The sequence below is a fragment of the Poromitra crassiceps genome (assembly GCF_964638095.1).
Source record: "Poromitra crassiceps genome assembly, chromosome: 13".
Taxonomy (NCBI): domain Eukaryota; kingdom Metazoa; phylum Chordata; class Actinopteri; order Beryciformes; family Melamphaidae; genus Poromitra; species Poromitra crassiceps.
In genome coordinates, this window is record NC_139644.1 from 5,123,617 (window position 1) to 5,147,652 (window position 24,036).

The 24,036-nt window shown below is 44.8% G+C and overlaps 1 protein-coding gene across 1 annotated transcript in view; it reads right to left on the minus strand.

Annotated features, from left to right (window-relative positions):
- Positions 1-20,355, minus strand: part of LOC310788228 (myosin-14-like) — a gene marked incomplete at its 5' end in the record, with an annotated part of 73,547 nt that extends 53,192 nt beyond the window's left edge. Inside the window, 11 exons of the mRNA XM_083649770.1 lie at positions 1,040-1,135; positions 1,245-1,388; positions 1,761-1,859; positions 2,255-2,318; positions 2,405-2,497; positions 4,003-4,026; positions 13,346-13,445; positions 16,865-16,892; positions 17,814-17,970; positions 18,354-18,524; positions 20,191-20,355. Coding sequence (XP_083505896.1) covers positions 1,040-1,135; positions 1,245-1,388; positions 1,761-1,859; positions 2,255-2,318; positions 2,405-2,497; positions 4,003-4,026; positions 13,346-13,445; positions 16,865-16,892; positions 17,814-17,970; positions 18,354-18,524; positions 20,191-20,355 — 1,141 coding nt within the window. The remainder of the gene's footprint in view (positions 1-1,039; positions 1,136-1,244; positions 1,389-1,760; positions 1,860-2,254; positions 2,319-2,404; positions 2,498-4,002; positions 4,027-13,345; positions 13,446-16,864; positions 16,893-17,813; positions 17,971-18,353; positions 18,525-20,190) is intronic.
- Between the last annotated feature and the right edge of the window lie 3,681 nt (positions 20,356-24,036).

The following is a 24,036-nucleotide window of genomic DNA, read 5'->3' on the forward strand; positions in this document are numbered from 1 at the left end:
CCGGATAGTTAGTTAGGTTAAGTACATACATAAGTGCCTGGGTAGCGAGCAGATGGCGGTATTTGACAATTTAGCAGCTAAATCATAGATTATTGAAAGATATTCCATATTCCAGACTGAAATGCTATAAGTATTGGGCAGGACTATTGGCCAGAATGACATGAACATTTGGACACTTATTCAGTGGGTATCTTGCATGTTGCGTTCAGGTGCACTGTAAAAAAAAACAAAAAAAAACAAATTGCAATTCCATCAGGCATGTGGCCTGCAGGCCGCCAGTTGAGTATCACTGGTGTAAGTGGTTACCGGTGTTGTAGTGCTGTTGGTGTATGTCAGTGGTTACCGGTGTTGTAGTGCTGTTGTGTGTGTCAGTGGTTACCGGTGTTGTAGTGCTGTTGTGTGTGTCAGTGGTTACCGGTGTTGTAGTGCTGTTGTGTGTGTCAGTGGTTACCGGTGTTGTAGTGCTGTTGGTGTATGTCAGTGGTTACCGGTGTTGTAGTGCTGTTGTGTGTGTCAGTGGTTACCGGTGTTGTAGTGCTGTTGGTGTATGTCAGTGGTTACCGGTGTTGTAGTGCTGTTGGTGTATGTCAGTGGTTACCGGTGTTGTAGTGCTGTTGGTGTATGTCAGTGGTTACCGGTGTTGTAGTGCTGTTGGTGTGTGTCAGTGGTTACCGGTGTTGTAGTGCTGTTGGTGTATGTCAGTGGTTAACGGTGTTGTAGTGCTGTTGTGTGTGTCAGTGGTTACTGGTGTTGTAGTGCTGTTGGTGTGTGTCAGTGGTTACCGGTGTTGTAGTGCTGTTGGTGTATGTCAGTGGTTACCGGTGTTGTAGTGCTGTTGGTGTATGTCAGTGGTTAACGGTGTTGTAGTGCTGTTGTGTGTGTCAGTGGTTACTGGTGTTGTAGTGCTGTTGGTGTGTGTCAGTGGTTACCGGTGTTGTAGTGCTGTTGGTGTATGTCAGTGGTTAACGGTGTTGTAGTGCTGTTGTGTGTGTCAGTGGTTACCGGTGTTGTAGTGCTGTTGGTATATGTCAGTGGTTACCGGTGTTATCAGGCATGGTGGCCTGCTCGCTGTTCCTCTCCTTCTCAAACCCCACGTTCCCCAGCTGCAGCACGGTGGACACCACCTTCAGCATGCCTGCAGGAAGGAAACACCAACAATTGGGTGATCCATTTTTTCCTAACTTGTTCTATTTTGCGTTCACTAAGCGTCTCTCTCTCTACAAAGTTTTGTTTTGGCAGCGTACCAAATCTCTCCTCCTCGGTGAAGCCCATGATCTCCATGGCCTCCAGGGTCTCGGTGAACATCTCATGGTCCTCCTGGCCGGGGATCTCCACATGCCCCGCCACCAGGAACCGATAGCTGCTGAAGCTCTCCAACAGCAGCTCCTCTACACACACAGACACGCACGCACACACACAGACACACACACACACACACACACACACACACACACACACACACACACACACACACACAGAGTGAACTATTCAGTCAGATGGTGATTTATTATGCAAGTAATGTAATTACAATTTCAAGCACGTTATTCAATATCCAAGCACTTTATATATATTATATATATATTATATATATATTAATATATATTATATATATTATATATAATATCCAAGCACTTTTCAAACCTTGAAAACGCCACATTAAAATTGAAGCGCTTTCAAGGATTTCCAGCATGCATAAGAATCGTGACATGGCCAAAGTGTATCTGGCCCTAAAGTGTGACAGTGAGGAAAGAGCAGCTCACCCCGTATCTTGTCTTTGGCTCCTGCCACCATGTAGTAGAAGATATGGAAGGCTCTCTCAATCTTGGACTGGCGAATGCAGCGAGACTTCTCCAGCAGGTCTGGTCAGGTCAGGAGAGGGTTAAGGAGGTAACGTTATCCAGAAACACGCCTGTTCAAGCAAAATGACTAAAACCTACTTTCAAGATGTTTGTGTGAAAATCACCTGTTCAAGCAAAATGACTAAAACCTACTTTCAAGAAAAAAAAATCCAGATTTGGATCTGAGCCACAACATGTCATTAAAAAGGGGTCCATGGCTAACCTTGCGAGACAGAGAGAGATCAAGAGATCATGAGATCATGATCATATCATGAGATCATGAGCACACGGCAAATCCATCTTCTATTGGTTTGAATCCAAACCAATCAGCGTCCTATGAGGCAGCTGTGGGCGGGCTGACGCCAGTGAGAAGCGCCACCAACAGATGGTTCACCCAATCAAACCCAAAAGGATACAGGTGTCAATGTTTGCTCCGACAAGGTAGCCAGTCACATCGAAGTTCAGCTTTATGAACTTGCCCTGTGGACAGAGGGAATGACATGTTGAACATCAGCTGGAACACCAGTAGTTACTGTGCTGAGTTGAGACTGAGAGAGTGGACTTACAAAGCGTGAGGAGTTGTCATTCTTTATGGTTTTGGCGTTTCCAAAAGCCTCCAGGATGGGGTTGGCCTGCAGCAACTGCTTCTCCAGCTCCCCCTACAGGCCACAACCAGATTACACATCCATCCATCCATCCATCCAACCGTCTGTCTGTCTGTCTGTCTGTCTGTCTGTCTGTCTCTCTCTGTCTGTCTGTCTGTCTGTCTCTCTCTGTCTGTCTGTCTGTGTCTGTCTGTCTGTCTGTCTGTCTGTCTGTCTGTCTGTCTGTGTCTGTCTGTCTCTCTGTCTGTCTCTCTGTCTGTCTCTCTCTGTCTGTCTGTCTGTCTGTCTCTCTCTGTCTGTCTGTCTGTCTGTCTCTCTCTGTCTGTCTGTCTGTCTGTCTCTCTCTGTCTGTCTGTCTGTGTCTGTCTGTCTGTCTGTCTGTCTGTCTGTCTGTCTGTCTGTGTCTGTCTGTCTCTCTGTCTGTCTCTCTGTCTGTCTCTCTCTGTCTGTCTGTCTGTCTGTCTCTCTCTGTCTGTCTGTCTGTCTGTCTCTCTCTGTCTGTCTGTCTGTCTGTCTCTCTCTGTCTGTCTGTCTGTCTGTGTCTGTCTGTCTGTCTGTCTCTCTCTGTCTGTCTGTCTGTCTGTCTGTCTCTCTCTGTCTGTCTGTGTCTGTCTGTCTGTGTCTGTCGTCTGTCTGTCTCTCTCTGTCTGTCTGTCTGTCTGTCTGTGTCTGTCTGTCTGTCTGTCTCTTTATCTATTCTTAAGCATTAAAAAAAAAAAAAAAATCAACTTTGGAGAAATACAAGCATGTACTGTCTCAAAGCATGCATATAATAGCAGATGCAATATACATGTAGAACGGAGATGCACACACAGATACACACGCATGCACGCGCACACACACATACACAGCTGCTGAATGGAATATAGACCAAGACGTACAGTAAGAAAGACAAAAGCAATCGTGTCATTTTGTGTTTTAAGCACAACTAACACGACAGACTGAGTGTGAACGTGCCAAATGTGTCAGAACGTACATCTCATCATGCACCAGTGTAGTGTCATAGATGTCTATACAGACAGGTGCTAGTCCGGCCTGAAGTGGGTGTGACTTTGGCACTCTGTACAGACAGGTGCTAGTCCGGCCTGAAGTGGGTGTGACTTTGGCACTCTGTACAGACAGGTGCTAGTCCAGCCTGAAGTGGGTGTGACTTTGGCACTCTGTACAGACAGGTGCTAGTCCAGCTTGAAGAGGGTGTGACTTTGGCACTCTGTACAGACAGGTGCTAGTCCAGCTTGAAGAGGGTGTGACTTTGGCACTCTGTACAGACAGGTGCTAGTCCAGCTTGAAGAGGGTGTGACTTTGGCACTCTGTACAGACAGGTGCTAGTCCAGCTTGAAGAGGGTGTGACTTTGGCACTCTGTACAGACAGGTGCTAGTCCAGCCTGAAGAGGGTGTGACTTTGGCACTCTGTACAGACAGGTGCTAGTCCAGCTTGAAGAGGGTGTGACTTTGGCACTCTGTACAGACAGGTGCTAGTCCAGCCTGAAGAGGGTGTGACTTTGGCACTCTGTACAGACAGGTGCTAGTCCGGCCGCAGCAGAAGGTTTTATACTCACATAGGCCATAGATCCTGCCTGCTGCTACATGGAGGGACAGGAGCACCCGTTAGAAACGTCACACCAACCTCTCACGTCTGTCACTATCCCCCATCTATCACTCATTTGTTTAGTGTTTATTTCACGGTGCTACACGGAGCTTTTTGTGCTCATTTACACCTGCCTCTAACATGCGTTTTCTGTGATCAGATTGCAATCGGATAGTGCTTGACCACTTGAAAGTACAGGTGTAAACAGGTGTAAACAGGTGTAAACAGGTTACTTTTTCATTTGACTGCGATACCTTTGTATAAAGACAGTAAACCAATGAGAGCATGTTGGAGACTATTGGTAACCTCTAGGTATCTACAGTAGATGCTGCCAGTCTTCTTAGTGGTGGTCGTGTTTATTTATGGTAATTATACTAATGCGCTAATGATTTATTGATGGTGAAATGCTACATAGCACCTTTAAACTTTATTTAACTAGGTAGGACTTCAACTGAGATTAAAATATCATGGTCAGGAAAGGTGCATCAGTGTCAGAGTTGTACAGACACACACAGGGTTTGACATTAACCATGGACCGATGTAGCCATGAGCTGAAAGTCGTGCTTTCACTTTCACTTTCACTTTCAGCTAAAAACAGGGTGTAAACGACGTCTTTTCAAGTCAACTTGGCATATTGGGGCTTCCGGAGAATTGGATCCCCGAGATGAGCATTATGGAGCCATCTTATTATGGCTCCATACTTACGGCATGGGGGTGAGTACAGTAGATGACAGAATTTTCATTTTTGGGTGAACTGTTCCTTTAAGTTAGGTTAAATTGGCTTTTCTGTATTGTTTGTTTCTACATAAGTTTACATTTGGGCCACCAATGATTGACTTTGGCCACCAAATGTAGGGGCTCTTAACTAAAACAAAGCATAGATAGTTCCTTACTGGAGTAATGGAGCGAACACTCAGAACTTGTGATGTTGTGGGATGCTCTAGTCTACACAGACTGTAAACTAGGAAGAGATGACATGATCACAAAGTGTCAGTACAGTAATTCCTGATGGACAATATGTTTTGAATAAGCTACTGATGAGATATTCATGTCTCTGATAGTTGTGTTTTGGAGTTTTTAATTCTTCAATCAGGTTTGTACGCAAACACATCCAAAGCCCCGTCACCAGCTGCAGCAGAAGCACAAAATAAGGACAACAGTTAAAGTGTGTCCTCACCTTGACCAGCACCGGGGCATGTGAGTCCTGTCACGCAGAAGGTGCACTTTAATATGTGGTCATGTAACTGAACAGAAAGCCTGATCCCTCATCACATTCTGTGCTCTGCGCTGTCACGGTGCAAACACACTGGAAACAGAAGCGTCTGGAAGCAAAGGCAGTTTCATAGAGAGCCAAAGTGAACCTCACTTCCTGCTTTTCTCCCTGTACCAGGGTGTGAAAAAATATGAATGGTGGTGAACGGAGCGATACCTTTTTGATCCCGTTTGAATTGTGCCACGGGAGTAACACACACGTCATGTTTGTCAATGTAAAAGAGAACTCTGCAAGTGGAGAAAGTCTCAGTTTGTGGTAAAACTGTGGCACTATAAGTTATAAATCAGAAAGACTATACGCACAAGTGACGTCTCTCCCGCTGCAGTCCATTGTTGTTGATGGTGTGACGTATATTGTGCGACACGAGGAGTCGTTGATTCACAAAACTAAACGTTACGTTTCAGTTTCAGGACAAACTGCAACTTTCTTGACATGCAGAGTTATCTTTTAAATTGACAAAATGTAACATGCGTTACCCCGTGGCACAACTCAAACAGGATCAAAAAAGTAACGTCTGTCTCCGTTCACCACTGTTGTATTTTTTCTGATGCTGGTACAGGGAGGAAGGCAGGAAGTGACGTTCACTTCGGCTCTGTATTTGGGCTGCCTTGTTAACAGAGTAGACTAGTCACAGTCTAAGCTGGCCGCGGCACGGCACGGCACAGCACGGCGCGGCGCGGCGCGGCGGGCACGGCGCGGGCGGCTTGTGGTCTGAAGCGATACTTCCTGCATCAGGAGGTCGGTACAAGTTGTGATCGGCGTGGAGCAAAACAGAGCGCTTCTGGTGTGAACGGCCAGGCATGTTTGTGCCGTGAGTCTGACCTCCAGCCCGGCCCCCAGCCAATTCCAGGAATCACAAAGTCACAATGCCAATCAGGGACCTCGTAGCTGACAACGGAACCGGCCAATCAGGGACGCCGTTGGCAAAACAAAGCAACCCGCAACGAGCAGTAACGTTAATGTTTAGTTGACACAGCCGCAGTGTCGTTATTGCAGAAAGAGACTCGATAACAACAATTAAACCAGAACAAGAGGATGCAGTTTCTCGGCGGGTTTGGATTGGACTGGATGGTTGGCTGAAGGACTGGATTTGGCGAGACTGATTGGCTGAAGGAGTTGTCTGTCAAGGTAAGTAGTCCCACCCACTGAAATCCCTGTGGGCGGCTTGGAGTCCAGACTGATACGTAGAGCGAAACAGAAGGTGAGATCACGCTGTCTGGTTTTGACCCGGCTACTATTCAGACTCAGGTTTGGTCATGATGTTAAACATCTGCAAACAAATATTTTCTGGTAAAATATCAACGTGTGAAAACTTCTGGCAGGTCAAATGAAATTCAAAGTTGCTTTTCTAGTAGCTTCACTGACAAATAAATAGGGGTGTCACGATACACTCAGTTCACGATACGATACGTATCACGATACTGGGTTCACGATAACGATACGATACGATACGATTTTAACAATATTTTTTTAAACTTGAATAATGACAATATATGACTGGAAAAGTAGTATTTTATTTGAAATGCACAAATACAAAACATGCTGTTGTGGGAAATTGTTATTACAATAACAACTAGAAAAAACATGAGATTGGAGATATAGTCCATGGGCCAGACCAGATATCGGTATCACTCAAGGTGGCAAAATCTAGTCACATTTTTTGAAAAGGTACATGTCCATAGATGATATTTTGGTATGATAACCTTTGCTAAGTGGTAGCTTTGTCACAGTTATCAGCACATGAATTTAACCACCCCCTACAATAAATTGGTATCTTAGGCGCTGGTGCATATCCTAATTTAGGCTCATTTTCAGGACCTTTACTCATGTTTTATGAAGGCATGTTTGGTCTAATTTTAAAGGGTAGACTCATACGTTCATTTAAGCACAGTTGTGAGTTTGTCTAATAAACATAGAGGTCACATGGGCTCTTCAAAGTGTCAACAACATTCGTTTTTGCACCATTTCCGCCTAAACTATAGTCTTTATTTGAGCATTATGACATGTAGGAACATCACTGACACAAATAACAAAACCTGAAATACTCACAGGACTGTAACAATTGAGGAAATGTATAATCTTCCCATATTATCCCACCATGAAGGCTGATTGTGGGCCTGAATATGAACCCGGGCCAGAATTTTCACTAATTGGTACCATCCAAGTTGACAAATTCTAGTTTTGGATTTTGAAAAGGTCTGTACCTTTTAGATGATATTTCAACTTGATAAACCTTCCCAAGTGGTATCTTAGTCACAGTTAACCCTCAATTACACCAAACGTTGATCCAAAGAAAGAGACAATCGTGTCCCTTTATTTGAACAGAACATGTGATAGAAAAAAATCAAGAATTCTAACTTATAATTTATTTAACCAATGATCTTTATCATCACCACTATCACAAATATAATATTAAACAGTATTCATATTCTGTTTTATTCATCATCATCATTATCATCATAGTCATCCAGGGTCACGGCCTCCTCATGGGAAGACTTTAGCTCTTCAACATTACAATCTTTTTTGTTGAGACAATAGCATGTCTCTCCACAGGTTGCAAATAGCTGCTTGTCCTGATGCTTTGCCCAGTTCTGTGGTAGCTTTCACTGGTCCACAATGAATGTTATCAAGGCAGTTTTGCTGTCTGGATTACTAAAAAGCTTTCTCCACTGCACGACATTGTGTCCTGGGGCAATGTTCTTCCATTGAGTGCTACTACTTGCTGAACCACAACTGCATCTCTCGGCATTCTTGATTGATGTTTTCCAGTACACATCAAACACCACATCTATTCAGTTACTGAGTAACTGAAAGAGAGAGAAAGAGTAACTGTTACTCTTTCTCCTTCATGCAACGCTAGGTTCAACACAGAACCAGCAATCTCTCCAAAAGTCTTGCCATCATCTTTCAGCATGAGTGTCTCCAATATCCTCAACTGCTAATGTTGATTTCTCTAACTCGCTAGCGAGTGCAGCGGCTTTGTTGGTTTTCCGCAATGAGACATCTGGATTGAAAGTGACCAAGGCAGTGGACCATGAGCCAGGACATCTTCAATGTGCAGATCTTTACTTTGTGAAGCAATGATCATATGCCCAAAAATATTTCTATCTGCTTTCAAGACCAGCTCCTTGTTTTGTGTTTGGTTTCCTCTATCTCTTTTTGTGATGCCTGAGAATGTCTTCAGATTTTTTTTTCCCCACTTTGTCATGGAACTTGGTTGCTGGTTACTCTTTCTCTATCATATGATTGTTCAATGTGTTATTATTACTACTGTAATTGCTACTGTTGTGGTAGCTAGAATTAGCTAGACATATTTTATGTGAAGTCCTGAGACATGCTTGTGAATTAGGGCTATACAAATACACTTGACTTGACTGACTTGACTTGGTGACACAGCAATTCCTGTGGAAAGGCTGATGATATTAGACTGATCTGGACCTAGAGGGTTTACCCAGCTTTTCTCCATAAGCTCTACAAAGGCATTCACATCTGCCCTATCCTTCTCTATTCTGGGCTTCTGTAGATCGTGATGACTGAAACAGTCTGTGGACTTGTTGCCTCTCATGTTCCTGAGCTGCCTCAGATACTGACTTCTGTCTGAAGTGACTGCACCAGCTTTCAGGCTGAAACCCTTGGTTCCTCCAGCAGTCTGATTGTCCTTGTTTATGGTCTCCTCAATTGTCTGGTCTACCATAATCTTTCCAATATGGAATAATTTGTCTGCAGGACGTATGTACCGTCATCCAGTGTATGTGATGCCAACAATCTTTGCTACCTGCTGTTCTGCACCAAATGTCCTCAGGTGCCCACCGCCTGGGTGGGGTCGTCAAAAGGGCCTTTCTGTGTGGAGTTTGCATGTTCTCTCCGTGCCGCCTGGGAGTTTCCTTCATATAGGAACCCCTCACCAAAACATGCAATATCCTGGTCACTGAAGTGGTGCCTCCTCTGGTCGTTCGGAGGGAGGGGAACTCATTGGAATAGCGTGATCATCCCACGTGCTATGTCCTACCGGTGAAGCTTCCCCTGTCAGGTGAAAAGAAGCGACTTGCTACACTGCCCATGTCTCTGAGGAAGCATGGAGCCAGTTTCAGCTCTCCCCAGATCGGCAGAGGGTGGAGCAGCAACCAGGATAAATAAATTAAAAATTAGCACTAATGGGGGATAAAAATGTTGGGAAAAAAGAAATAGATAGACTTAGATAGAAAAAAAATAGACTGTTTAATATTATATTTGTGATAGTGGTGTTCTGTTCAAATAAAGTGACAAGATTGTCTCTTTATTTGGATCAACGTTTGGTGTCATTGAGGGTTAACTGTGACTAAGATACCACTTGGGAAGGTTTATCAAGTTGAAATATCATCTAAAGCAGGGGTGCCCAACCTTTTTTGACCGAAGATCTACTTTTCAAGTAGCCAGCCTCCCAAGATCTACCAGTCCAGTTTCAACATCGCTAACGCACACACATCGTTTCCAGCCTGCAGTAACTAACCTCGCAACACTTTCTCATTGTCCCACAACCACTTGACATTAGGGCTGTGAATATTCACTGGCCTCACAATTCGATTCGATTACGATTCAGAGGGCTACGATTCAATTCGATTACGATTATCGGTGCATCTCGATGCATCTTAAATCGATGCATCACTTTTTTTCCCCAATACATGATTTATTTTTTCTCACTTTATTTTTTCTCACTGTGTGGCTACTTTTAATATAAAAGTGCATTTGGAATTGCATTGTATTATGATCCATAATTAAAATAAACAACTGCATGTACTTCCATTATATTTTATTTGATTATTAATTTTTTTTTTTTTTTTTTTAACACGTTCACTGCCAACGACGTGTTAACACGTTTTCAGAATCTAGCTGTTGACTGCCAACGACGTGTTAACACGTCGTCAGAATTGATTTTTTTTTTTTGACGGTGGGATGTGCATCTAACCCTTTTACATCTCTTATATAAGTATTGGACGTGTACAACGTGTACAACCCATTCCACCGACCCACTAAGTGGCGACAAGGAAGGAGGAAGGCAAGCAAAAAGCAGTGTGACGAAGCCATTCTCATGAAAATGGATTGGCGAAAACGCTTTCGTTTTTGCGCTGATTGCTGGCAGTGCGGGATTGCAAACTTGCATAATAGATTACGGATGGAACACACTTTGAAACACGCAGCATAAATATGACCAGAATCGCAAAAGCTTCATCAAAGCTCTCAACCAAAACTCCAAGAAGCGAGCGAGTCCAACCAGACTTCCTCAAAGAGCGGCCGCGCAGACAGGCTCACAGCCGCACAGCAGCAGCAAAGCAGTGAGACTGGTGACAAGCTTGTGGTGCAGCAGGCCATTTTGCCTTGCAAAATAGCACCAAATTGGAAACAGCCATAAAAGGCTTTTAGAATGGGATTTTCAACCCATTCTTTTTTGTTTATTTTTCGCTCTAATTTAGAGTAATTTAATTTCTATTCAGAAATTTATTTGAGAGGTCGAGAGTATGAGAAAGTGCATTTGCACAGGTAGGAAAGTGCTTGTGACACGGCGCTGCAGCCAAGAAGAACGCCCACGGAGGGAGGAGTTGGAAGCAGAGGGGAGTTTCCTGCTGTTATGGAGGAAATTACTGTTCAAAACTATTGTTTAGGTCTTACTGATGCCAAAAATGAATGGTTAAAGTGACTGTTCTATCGAATTTCACAAAAAGCCGTTTATCTCTGAATATTTTTTCTGATGCTGAAACCATGCTGTATTCAACTGCTAATGCTTACATAACTACTAACTCTACAAACTAACTCTTTTAGACAGAGAAAGCACACATTCTATTAGTTCTTTTTAGATGATTGGTGTTCACGAAGTCCTAACAGAAAAGAATCCTCGGCTCTTGTAAAATGAGCCTAGAATCCTCAAAAAAAAACCTGGCAGAACCTACCTACAGCATTGAAAAAAGGCTGGCAGTCAATGTGTTAATAATCGATTTTTGACGCGATCGACCTGGGGTCAGTCCGCGGTCGACCAGTAGACCGCGATCGGTTCATATTCTGCTTTAAGGCCCACAATCAGCCTTCATGGTGGGATAATATGGGAAGATTATTCATTTCCTCAATTGTTACAGTCCTGTGAGTATTTCAGGTTTTGTTATTTGTGACAGTGATGTTCCTACATGTCACAATGCTCAAATAAAGACTATAGTTTAGGCGGAAATGGTGGAAAAACGAATGTTGTTGACACTTTGAAGAGCCCATGTGACCTCTATGTTTATTAGACAAACTCACAACTGTGCTTAAATGAACCTATGAGTCTACCCTTTAAAATTAGACCAAACATGTCTTCATAAAACATGAGTAAAGGTCCTGAAAATGAGCCTAAAGTAGGATATGCACCAGCACCTAAATACCAATTTATTGTAGGGGGTGGTTAACTTCATGTGCTGATAACTGTGACAAAGCTACCACTTAGCAAAGGTTATCATACCAAAATATCATCTATGGACATGTGCCTTTTCAAAAAATGTGACTAGATTTTGCCACCTTGAGTGATACCAATAGGTGAAATTTTGGGCTTTGGCCCATGGACTAATAAGGCTTATCTTGAAATAGAATGAGTTACACCGTCACTTAGATTTACTTTGAACTAAAAGGTTTCTCAGCAGTATAAATTCTCATTATGCATCTTCAGTTTTTCTTCAAACTCAAACAACAAGACTTTTCTTAGTCTATTTTTTATGCATCTTCAGTTTTTCCTGTCAAGTAAACAGTTTTGCCAGAAACTCAATTGAATGGTTTCTCTCCTGTATAACTTCTCATGTGTCTCTTCAGAGACTTGTTCAACTGAACTACTTTCCACACATTGAACTTCAACAAACAAAGACGTTTCTTTGTCTACTTTTGAAAAAAAAAAAAAAAAAAAAAAAAAAAAAAAAAAAAAAAATTTTCACGATATGAGATTTCATCTCAACGATACATATCGTGACGTTTTACTATCGCGAAATTTCGTGGGACGATATATTGTGACACCCCTACAAATAAAACAGTGTTGTTGTAACATGAAGAATTAGAAAATCATTGAGAACCTAACATTATAACAAACGGTGGAAGTGTATTAAGTGTACTTGTGCATAATTAAGCTGGAATATTTTAGACATATTGTATTTCATACAGCAGATATTTGCATATATATATATATATTTTTGTCTCAGTATGTTCCGTTCTTTTATTTTGCACGCCCTCATAATGCTGTAAAACTGTAACTCATATATTTTCACCATTTAGTACATTTCTACTTCTATTAAGTATATGATATTAAATAAATATGAATATAAATGGGGTATTAAAAAATACTATTTAATACCTCATTTATATTCATATTTATTTATAATATTAGCTGTATAGTAGTATTACTTGCTGCAGCAACCCCATGTCCCCCAGGTGAATGTTTAAAGCAGCTACGAGCAAGATTTTCGATTGTTATTAAACAGTCTAAATTTAATATTGATGCATCACATCTTACCTCTAATAGTAGACGAGACCAACGCCGAGTAGTCTCGCTTGAACCCCGAGTGAATTGGCCAATGTTGTCTTGACGATTAGTCTGTCTGCGGCCGGGGCAGATCAGGAAGTGAAATTAAACGGTTTGCGGCAGCCACTTCGGCCATAACCACAAAATAACAAAATAACTTCCAAACAAACTGTTAGAATATAACGAGAGATGTTCGCGAGAGTAGCAAGCCCCTGCATGGCGTTCTCCGTGTTTATGGTCTGTTGCTAGGCAGAGCGAAACGGTTGAAAGCAGGCAGCTGCCGTAAACCGTTTTGTTTCACTTCCCGGGTTTATCCAGCCCGCCGGTAGACAGACACAGACTCTATAATCATCAAGAGAGCAATCTCCGATTCACACGGCTTTGGTCTCAGCTACGATTATAGGTAAGATGTGATGCATCAATATTATAATTATACTGTTTAATAACAATCGAAAATCTTGCTCGTAGCTGCTTTAAGAAGTGTCATCTTATCTTCTTGTAAGTCTTGAAAGTGGAGATATCTCTACTCACAGGGTTGGCATCCTTCTTGCCCTTGTGTGAGGAGGCGACCACGGCCAGATACTGAATGACCTTCTTGGTGTTTTCTGTCTTCCCGGCTCCGGACTCACCTCTGAGTGATGGGAGGATGGAGAGGAGAAGGTACAGGAGAGATAAAGAGAGAGTCAGGTAGAGACATGATGAAGTGTGGTGGAGAGTAGAGGATTCACCTCTGAGTGATGGGAGGATGGAGAGGAGAAGGTACAGGAGAGATAAAGGGAGAGTCAGGTAGAGACATGATGAAGTGTGGTGGAGAGTAGAGGACTCACCTCTGAGTGATGGGAGGGGTGGAGAGGAGAAGGTACAGGAGAGATAAAGAGAGAGTCAGGTAGAGACATGATGAAGTGTGGTGGAGAGTAGAGGATTCACCTCTGAGTGATGGGAGGATGGAGAGGAGAAGGTACAGGAGAGATAAAGAGAGAGTCAGGTAGAGACATGATGAAGTGTGGTGGAGAGTAGAGGACTCACCTCTGAGTGATGGGAGGGGTGGAGAGGAGAAGGTACAGGAGAGATAAAGAGAGAGTCAGATAGAGACATGATGAAGTGTGGTGGAGAGTAGAGGATTCACCTCTGAGTGATGGGAGGATGGAGAGGAGAAGGTACAGGAGAGATAAAGAGAGTCAGGTAGAGACATGATGTGTGGTGTGGTGGAGAGTAGAGGATTCGACCCAGATGGGTTAGGAGTCCCTGTACTGATGTTTTTGGAATAGGCAATATTTGGTGCTGATAGTCGATCTCTTTGTCCGAATAGAAAACAAACATTATTCTGAAACACCTTTGAACGTCAGATCCAGCTCTTACCAGCATTACAAGGATCCTCGTTTAACCCTGTGTTGACTGACTTGGTGTGAATTGACAAAAGAAGAGTTGAACATGGCTCAAGTAACTCTGGTCCGACCCTGGTCACTGGTATGAAAGTGGTATAGGAGAAGGCAATCCTAACGCCGGTATTGCACTGGTTGCATTTGCGTTGCGTTTCGGCTGTTCTCCGGTTTTGCTCCGTGCTCTGTGCTCCGCTGCGGGCTGCGTGCAGAGCACGTCACGGCTCCGCTCCGCCAGACAGCTAGAGTGACGAGACCGACAAGTTCTCGCGGTGAAATCGCGCGAGACAATTTGTATGTGGGATAAATACAACAACAAACAGGCAGAAGATCATTGTTCCCAACTGGAGAAGCAGAGGAGGGGTGGACTTGCTTGGTGTTGTCCTTGTAAAAAGGATGTGTCGTGTCATATATTATTTTGTGGTTTTCCACTTCAATGATGAACTTTTCCTCATACATGTTTGTCCTCTGGCTTGATCTTGAATGCTGTAAACACCTCTGCCCTGTTGACTCCATGCCTGGCTCCGCCCAACTTGCTGCGGCTTTGCTCCGACATCCGTGGAAAATAGAAGCCTTGCATATCTTTTTCGGAGAGCTCCGGATCGTCGGAGCTGGGACGGAGTAGACACGCAACGCAGTGGAGTAGGTGGGAGTTGACACAATGATTAGAGTGGAAACGTATCGGCTCCGAAGCCGTACCGCAGCGCAGACGGACCCAACACGGACTCAGTGGAATGTGGCCATAACACATAAAACATGGACACCCAATCTGACACTGTTGCATTACATTCTGCAGCTAAGCTCCACCTCTTTTACTGAGGATATTCAATCTCGTAAAACCAGATAATTATCACTTATATATCTCTATTTTTATACAGGTACGGTTAGTGATGACGGTTATTCAACGTCGACTCGACTTTATTGGTAGAAAGGTCGACTTGAAAAAATCTGGGGTCATGCAACGACCTAGCGTGCGTGCTTGTGTGTGTGTGTGTGTGTGTGTGTGTGTGTGTGTGTGCGTGCATGTGAGGTGTGATAAATACTGTTACTAGTCTACAAATCACTTAATGGCCTAGGCCCAAAATACATAGCTGAATTGCTCCCACGCTATGAACCGTCTAGACCAGGGGTGTCAGACTCATTAGGTAGAGGGCCGGATTTGTTCAACTGAGACCTCATGGGGGCCGGATTTTTTTTTTTACTAAAATCAATTCGACTCATTTACCCATTTACTTCACAAAAGAAATACTGCTCTTTTCATTTCTCTTGAAACTGCCTGCATTCCGTGTCAACCTTTCTCTTTTTCGACAGCATCTTGTTCAGGGGCGGACTGGGATCATAATTCAGGCCGCGCGTGCCGGCGTCCGAAAAATTTGGGCCGTTTAAAGCTCAATTTGGGCCGTTTGAAGCCAGATTTGGGCCGTTTGAAGCCCAATTTGGGTCGTTTAAAGCCAGATTTGGGCCGTTTGAAGCCCGATTTGGGCCGTTTGAAGCCCAATTTGGGCCGTTTGAAGCCCAATTTGGGCCAAGTCCAATTTTACAATGAGATGCACCCACTTTAACCCTGAATAAAGTAATAAAACCACTAGTAAACCAGTAGGCGGCGCCTGGCCTGCTGTTCAGTGAGTGGCCTGACTGCGGGCACAATTTTTTTTTTTTTTTTTTTTTGCAGGCCAGGCCAGGCCACCGGGCATTTGCCCGACGTGGCAGATTATGCAGTCTGCGCCTGATCTTGTTGATTCTTTTGTTTTTTGGTAGGTAGCTGAATGCGCGATTCAATTCCAGCGTGGCATCATGGCGGCTTTGTTTACACCTGATGACCTACTGACATACTTCCTTGTAGTGCAGGTTAATTAACTTATGAATGAACTCTTAGCTTGCTTATTAGCCACACGTAGTTCATGATAATGGGGTGCGAATTTAATAATAATAATAATAATAAAAAAATAAAAAAATAAATAATAATATTCCAAAACATCTCGCGGGCCGGATGAAACCTGCCCGCGGGCCGGATCCGGCCCGCGGGCCGTATCTCTGACATCCCTGGTCTAGACCTCTCAGCAGGGTCCAGCTTATTAACTGTCCCTAGGATCAAATCAAATCATGGGAAGGCCGCATTCACCCACTATGCTTCTGCTAGCTGGAAAACACTGCCCGAAGACCTCAGATCTGCCCCAACTTTACTTACTTTTAAAAATAGACTAAAGACTTTTATGTTTACCGTAGCTTTTAACTGCTGACAGCTGTTTTTCTTTTAGGAGATATGTGTGGCCAATAAAGGTTCGAGTCCAACTGTTATAAAGGTTATGGACATTTTTCCAATCATGTGTGTGTAGTCATGTTTCTTATATAGTCATGATGTCGGGGGATTTAATATAGAAAAATAGATTTATTCTATTATGCAAACCCAATGAGTCCTCTATACGTTTTTAGCTCTCTTTGTAACTGCTGCGCCTGTCGCTTAATGCACTTTTTATGCTCTTTCTTAAAGTTTTGTTGTGATGCTTTTAAATGTCCATTTTATTCTCTTCTTTTATTATTTTATTTTCTTGTGTCAACCATTTTATGTGAAGCACTTTGAATTGCCTCTGTGTATGAAATGTGCTAAAGAAATAAACTTGACTTGACTTGACTTGATGGAAAAAGTTCAGCATTCAGTGTTTTGACTCACGTGCAGAGAATAGACTGATCCTCACGGTCTGTAGAGAGACACAAGAGACAAATGGAGAGAGAGAGAGAGAGAGAGAGAGAGAGAGAGAGAGAAAGAGAGAGAGAGAGAGAGAGAGAGAGAGAGAGAGAGAGAGAGAGAGAGAGAGAGAGAGAGAGAGAGAGAGACACTGAGGTTAAATGGGGGAATAAGCTGAGCTGAACTGGGCAGTTCAAGCTGAACAGCAGACATGAAGTGTGAGCTTTGACACGACAGGAAAGCTGACATGTAGCTCAGCAGGAGATTAGCTTCCATCGCTCATATGAGATAAAAATAGCAGGTGGTGCATGGAGGAGCCTGCCTCTGTGCTCCATGTAGGGCCATGCTGCTGCCCAGTGGAAAGTAGGGTTTGTCTTCAGGTCAGTGGTGGACCAGACAGACAGAGACAGACAGGCACACACACACATGCACGCACGCACACGCACACACACACGCACGCACGCACGCACGCACGCACGCACGCACACACACACACACACACACACACACACACACACACACACACACACACACACACACACACACACACACCTTACATACTACCTACACACACACACACACACACACCTTACATACTACCTACACACACACACACACACACACACACCTTACATACTACCTACACACACACACACACACACCTTACATACTACCTACACACACACGCACGCACGCACACACACACACACACCTTACATACTACCTACACACACACGCACGCACGCACACACACACACACACACACACACACACCTTACATACTACCTACACACACACACACACACACCTTACATACTACCTACACACACACGCATGCACGCACGCACACACGCATGCACGCACACACACACACACCTTACCTACTACCTACACACACACACACACACACACACAGCCCTGACATACTACACACCTTGCATCATGTTGCGGTAGGCGTTGTCGGTGATGGAGTAGATGTGTGGGGGCACCTCGTGACGCTTCTTGCCCTTGTACATCTCGATGATCTTCTCAGAGTAGATGGGCAGCATCTTGTAGGGGTTCACCACCACGCAGAACAGGCCCGAGTACGTCTGCAGGGGGGAGGGGTGTGTGGGGGGAGGGGGATGTGGGGGAGGGGGTGTGGGGGGAGGGGCGTGTGGGGGGAGGGGGATGTGGGGGGACATTGATGTATGTACAGCATTTTCCACTACTTTTCAGTGGAAAAGTAGTGTGTGTGTGTGTGTGTGTGTGTGTGTGTGTGTGTGTGTGTGTGTGTGTGTGTGTGTGTGTGCGTGCGTGCGTGTCTCCTCACATAGATGAGGCTGGAGAAGTATCTCTCTTGCAGGTTTTGTGTGTGCACGTGTGTGCGTGCACGTGTGTGCGTGTGTGTGTTGTGTGTGTGTGCGTGTGTGTGTTGTGTGTGTGTGTGTGCGTGTGTGTGTGTGCACACACATGTGTGTGTGTGTCTCCTCACATAAATGAGGCTGGAGAAGTATCTCTCTTTCAGGTTGTGCAGCACGGAGGCTTCGTTGAGGCAGGTGAGGGCGGCCATGTCCTCCACCTTGCTGAACTTGGGCGGGTTCATCTTCTGGATGTCGTCCTTGTTGACTGTGGCCTTCTGCCCGTTAGACAGCTCCACCAGCACCTGCAGCAGGGGGAGGAGTTAGACAGCTTCACCAGCACCTGCAGCAGGAGGAGGAGTTAGACAGCTCCACCAGCACCTGCAGCAGGAGGAGGAGTTAGACAGCTTCACCAGCACCTGTAGCAGGGGGAGGAGTTAGACAGCTTCACCAGCACCTGTAGCAGGGGGAGGAGTTAGACAGCTCCACCAGCACCTGCAGCAGGAGGAGTTAGACAGCTCCACCAGCACCTGCAGCAGGAGGAGGAGTTAGACAGCTTCACCAGCACCTGCAGCAGGGGGAGGAGTTAGACAGCTCCACCTGCACCTGCAGCAGGGGGAGGAGTTAGACAGCTCCACCAGCACCTGCAGCAGGGGGAGGAGTTAGACAGCTCCTGCAGCAGGGGGAGGAGTTAGACAGCTCCACCAGCACCTGCAGCAGGGGGAGGAGTTAGACAGCTCCACCAGCACCTGCAGCAGGAGGAGGAGTTAGACAGCTCCACCAGCACCTGCAGCAGGGGGAGGAGTTAGACAGCTCCACCAACACCAGCAAACAACAGCAAAACAAATCTTTTGTTCCAGCTTCTTAAAGCCTCTGGCAACTCAGTCTCAAATATCTATTTTTTTAATAGGACATCACAGCTGACCATCACATTAATTACCCGCCAAAACAAAAAAACAAAACAAAACGTTCATAACTATTATAAAACAAACCTTCAAAACAACATCTGGCTGCTCAAATCATTTCTCAGGACTGTGGGGGCGTGGCCACATCACGTTCTATCTACCTGTCCAGTGTTCTGAGCAACATCATGCCAATGATATGAACAGTATGCTACCCACACTCTTACAGCACCTGCTACAGTGAAGACTTTATAGAGAGGTTAGAGAGAGGGGGCGTTATGCCCATGTGACGCCAGCTTTCTCCTAATTATGATTGGTTGGAGATTGCCCAGATGTCAGCAGTCTAGGGTGACCAGATCCCAGCAAACCAAGTGTGGGACAAAGAGTATGTTTGTGTGGGACAATGTGGGACACGTTACCAATGCTGAGTTGGACTGCAACTACCGGTAACGATTATTTTCATTATCGATTCATCTGTCGATTTTCCGGGTATTGTAGGTTCGCATCCTCATGTTACCTCCGGCTTGGTCGGGCGTCCATACATGCACGATTGGCAGGTGTCTGTGAGAGGGAAGCCGGATTGAGGGTATTTGTCCTGGTCGCTGCACTAGCGCCTCCTCTGGTCGGTTGGGGCGCCTGTTCAGAGGGAAGGGAACCTGTGGTTATAGCGTGATCCTCCAACATGCTACGTCCTAATATTGAAGATCCCGCTGTTGGGTGAAAAGAAGCGGCTGGCTACTGTGCATGTCTTGGAGGAAGCATGGTGCTAGTCTACGGCTCTCCCCAGACCGGCAGAGGGTGGAGCAGCAACCAGGGTAGCAGGTGGAAAAATTGGCCAAGTACAATTGGGGAGAAAATGGGGGCAAATCGGAAAAACATAATGATAATTTTGGCGGAAAAGTGATTGACATTTTTCACCATTATAGACTAATCGATTAGTCAAGAAAATAATTTACAGATTAATTGATGATGAAAATAATCGTTAGTTGCAGCCCTACTTTGGACCATGGTAACACCATGTGATGATGATGATGATGATGATGATGATGATGGTGATGCTCATGCGTACCTCATCGCCCTTCTCCTCCCTGATGCTGGCCGCCTCGAAGCCCTCCCTCTCCGACGGGATCCACACCATCCGCTTGGCCGACCAATCGGCTTGCGCCACCCCGCTGCTGTGGAAGTCGTTTTCCAGGAAGAGGAACTTGCTGTCGTCGCTGGCCGCGTCAGCCATGATGTGAGAAGTGTCGCCGCGAGCCGGGTCCGCCTCTTGTGCGCCGCTGCTGCTGGAGTCGACCTCTGGAGGGTCAGAGTTCACAAGGTCGATCTGTGGCGCTTCTCTGGCCGGAGACCTGCTGCCCACCCCGGGGAGCAAACGTCAGTATACACAGATGCAAACAACAGCAGATCTCTGGGAACACGCGGACGATGACAACAACACACACTATCAATTACAACAACACACACTATAAATTACAACAACACACAACACACACTATCAATTACAACAACACACACTATTAATTACAACACACAACACACAACAACACACACTATCAATTACAACAACACACACTATCAATTACAACAACACACAACACACACTATCAATTACAACAACACACACTATTAATTACAACACACAACACACAACAACACACACTATCAATTACAACAACACACAACAACACACACTATCAATTACAACAACACACAACAACACACACTATCAATTACAACAACACACACTATCAATTACAACAACACACACTATCAATTACAACAACACACACAACGCACACTAGGGATGTTCATCAGTTATCGAAAATCGATAATTGATCGTTAAGGAATGGAATCGATCATGTGGAATTCTTATCGATTTTGTTATTATTAATTTTTTTTTTTTTTTTTTTTTTTTACGGACTAGGTTTGGGTGGAATTCGTTCCTCCTCGCCCCACTCCATTGCACAGCCGACTAACGTGAGGTGGAGCTTCATATAGCCTCTAGTTTTCTGGCTGGGCACGGGCCTTTGTGCCAACAAAACTGTTTTAAACATGGGGAATTCACAGCGGCATGCGCCGGGGACAGCAGAGTGTTGGAGAGGAGACACATTGAAATAAAGAGTTCATTGAGGAGAACACGTTGTCTTTCATTTTGTAAAAAATAAATAAATATATATATATATATTATTATTAATATGATCGATAATCGATAATTGATCGTTAATTTCCCCCGCATCCATCTTATCTGAAGAACATAAGGGGGGAATTCCCCCCTTATGTTCTTCAGATAAGATGGATTTATAGGCCGGGGGGTATCTGTAGATTTGAGAAGGATTTATAGATTTTGGGGGGAATACATTAACCAGAGTTCTTAAGTGCAAGAGGTGGTGGCACCGTGGCAGTACAGTACACAAATGACATGAACATTTGGACACTTATTCAGCCGGTATCTTGCATGTTGCGTTCAGGTGCACTGTAAAAAAAAAAAAAAATTTTTTTTTTTTAACAATACAAAGAAGAATCGATTCTTGGGAGTTTGGAATCGATCCAGGAATCGTGGCATTAAGAATCGCGATCCTTTCAGAATCGACTTCTTGGAGCACCCCTAGAATTGTCTGTCAACATCGGTCATGAATCATACAAACATTTAATCATCCTAAAGACACTAATGCACACAGGCATATAATATACCTATGCCGATTTAAAAAGAAAAATATTTAGTCTTTTATTTTGTAAGGAGTAGGTCTGGGGTCTGTACGCGTACACTTCCAGGTCTGAGAACGTACACGGTGGGCGGGGCGATGGCGCTCCGGCACTGCAGATGGATGTATCTCAACCGCCATGATATCAGCTGTTACAGCAAGCCAAGGCATTATGTTTGTAGCCTGTTGAGTAGGGACAATAGACAGTAAAAGAGGGACACCTAGTGGTGCTTTGACGGAAGTACATTTTTTGACCCGGATGTTGAATGTGCATTAGAACTGTGTTCATAGCAAACGGTCCGCTAGCAGCGGTTTGCTATACAGAAATAACAGAGGTAGAACGCCGCAATTGACCAATCAGATGAGTAGTACAAAGCTGTGTAATAAGGGGCCTCTGATTGGCCCGGCCGTTTTCAGGCCGGGTGGAAATGTATCTGAACAGGAGGGCGGCCAGACACATCTGCCTGAGCAAATAAACCATGCTTGGTCAGGTTCCCAGGCCAATCAGATTGCGCTGTGGGCGGGACATTGCTCGAGAGCAGAAAGTGGTAGCTGCCAGCTGCATCAGAGCCAAAGTAGCACTTTTTTCCATATTAATTTATTATGTCATCAATCAGTCCAAAAAATGCTGATACTAATAATCATAAAAATGCTGATTATCAGCCTTGATAATCGCCCAGGCTGATAATTGGTCTATGCCTAATATGGATCGCAATAACTTTATCGATCTCTGTCGAGCTCCAGTTGGCAGAGTCCTTTCTCAGTAAACATCTAATATAGGAAATACAGGTACTGTACATTTGAACACACACACACACACACAAACACACACACACACACACACACACAGAGAGACACAGACACACACACACACACACACACACACACACACACACACACACACACACACACACACACACACACGCCTTTCCTTATGTCTCAACACACAGAAAACACACAACTGGTGAGGCGAAAAGACCATCAGAAACAGTTTATCACATAGTCTCTCTCTCTCTCTCTCCCCCCATATCTCCCTCCCTCCCTCTCCATCTGCCTCTCCCCCTCCCTCCCTCTCCCTCTCTCCCTCTCTCCCTCCCTCTCCCTCCCTCCCTCCCTCCCTCCCTCTCCCTCTCTCTCCCTCCCTCCCTCTCCCTCTCCCTCTCCATCTCCCTCCCTCCCTCCCTCCCTCCCTCTCCCTCCCTCTCTTACCCGCTGTCATTACATCTGGATTGTACAGAGCTCATTTAATTTGGGTTTAGAGAGCTGAGCGACAGATTAGCAGCTGATAAGGCGTCACAGCATGGAGTCATTTCCCTATAGCTTTGCATTGAGCTACTTACTGCCTTGTGCCGGCCTCTGCCTCTGGCTGCAGGTCAGAGCAGGGCGGTGCTGTCTGCTGAGTGCTGTCTGCTGAGGGCGGTGCTGCTGTCTGCCGTGAGCGGCTCCCATTCAACAGCTCGCAATAAAAGATGTAAAGCAGCAGGCAGCAGATAACAAGTGCAGGAATCAAACCGCTCAGGTGCCACGCTGGAATGCCCATGTTTGGCTACCTCGCTCTCTCTCAGTAGCCCCGCTAGCCCACGCAGGGATGCTCGGGTCTCAGCAGCCATCCTGCGACCTTATAAGGTGCAGCTGCTGTGTCCAGCCAAGCTTACCGTTTATACCAACATGATGACCTGTCACAAGGGCCGTCCATGTGTGACACGGGCCGAACAAAGCATACTGACACAAATCAATATCTACTTTCTGTCACGGAGGAGAAGCTCACATTTACTGGACATGTGTATGTTTAGTATGAATGGGGTCAGCAGGTCGCCAAACAGACTCCATCGCAGCTTAAAAACTGCAATAATTTGGCCCTCGGGTTGAATAAAATACCACATCGCCTGTTGCCAAGAATTTTCAATTGATTCTGTAAGATGCAACGGGCGATTGGCATTTTTTGTTTGATCATATCCATTTTTGTGGTTTGGGACCTTTTCAAAACAACACAGGGTGCTGCTGTGTGTTACAGCGAACACTCACACTGAACTTCAAGTTCAACTTCAAGTTCAACTTCAAGTTCATTTTATTATTTGTCCCCAAAGGGCAATTTGTGTAGCCTAATGTTGTTACTATTACTAACATATCTAGTGGTGAAGACTATCCAGCTATATTGATAAGTTTCCCCTGAACTTGGTGGAAAGTTACTTTGCATGGTGAAATCATAA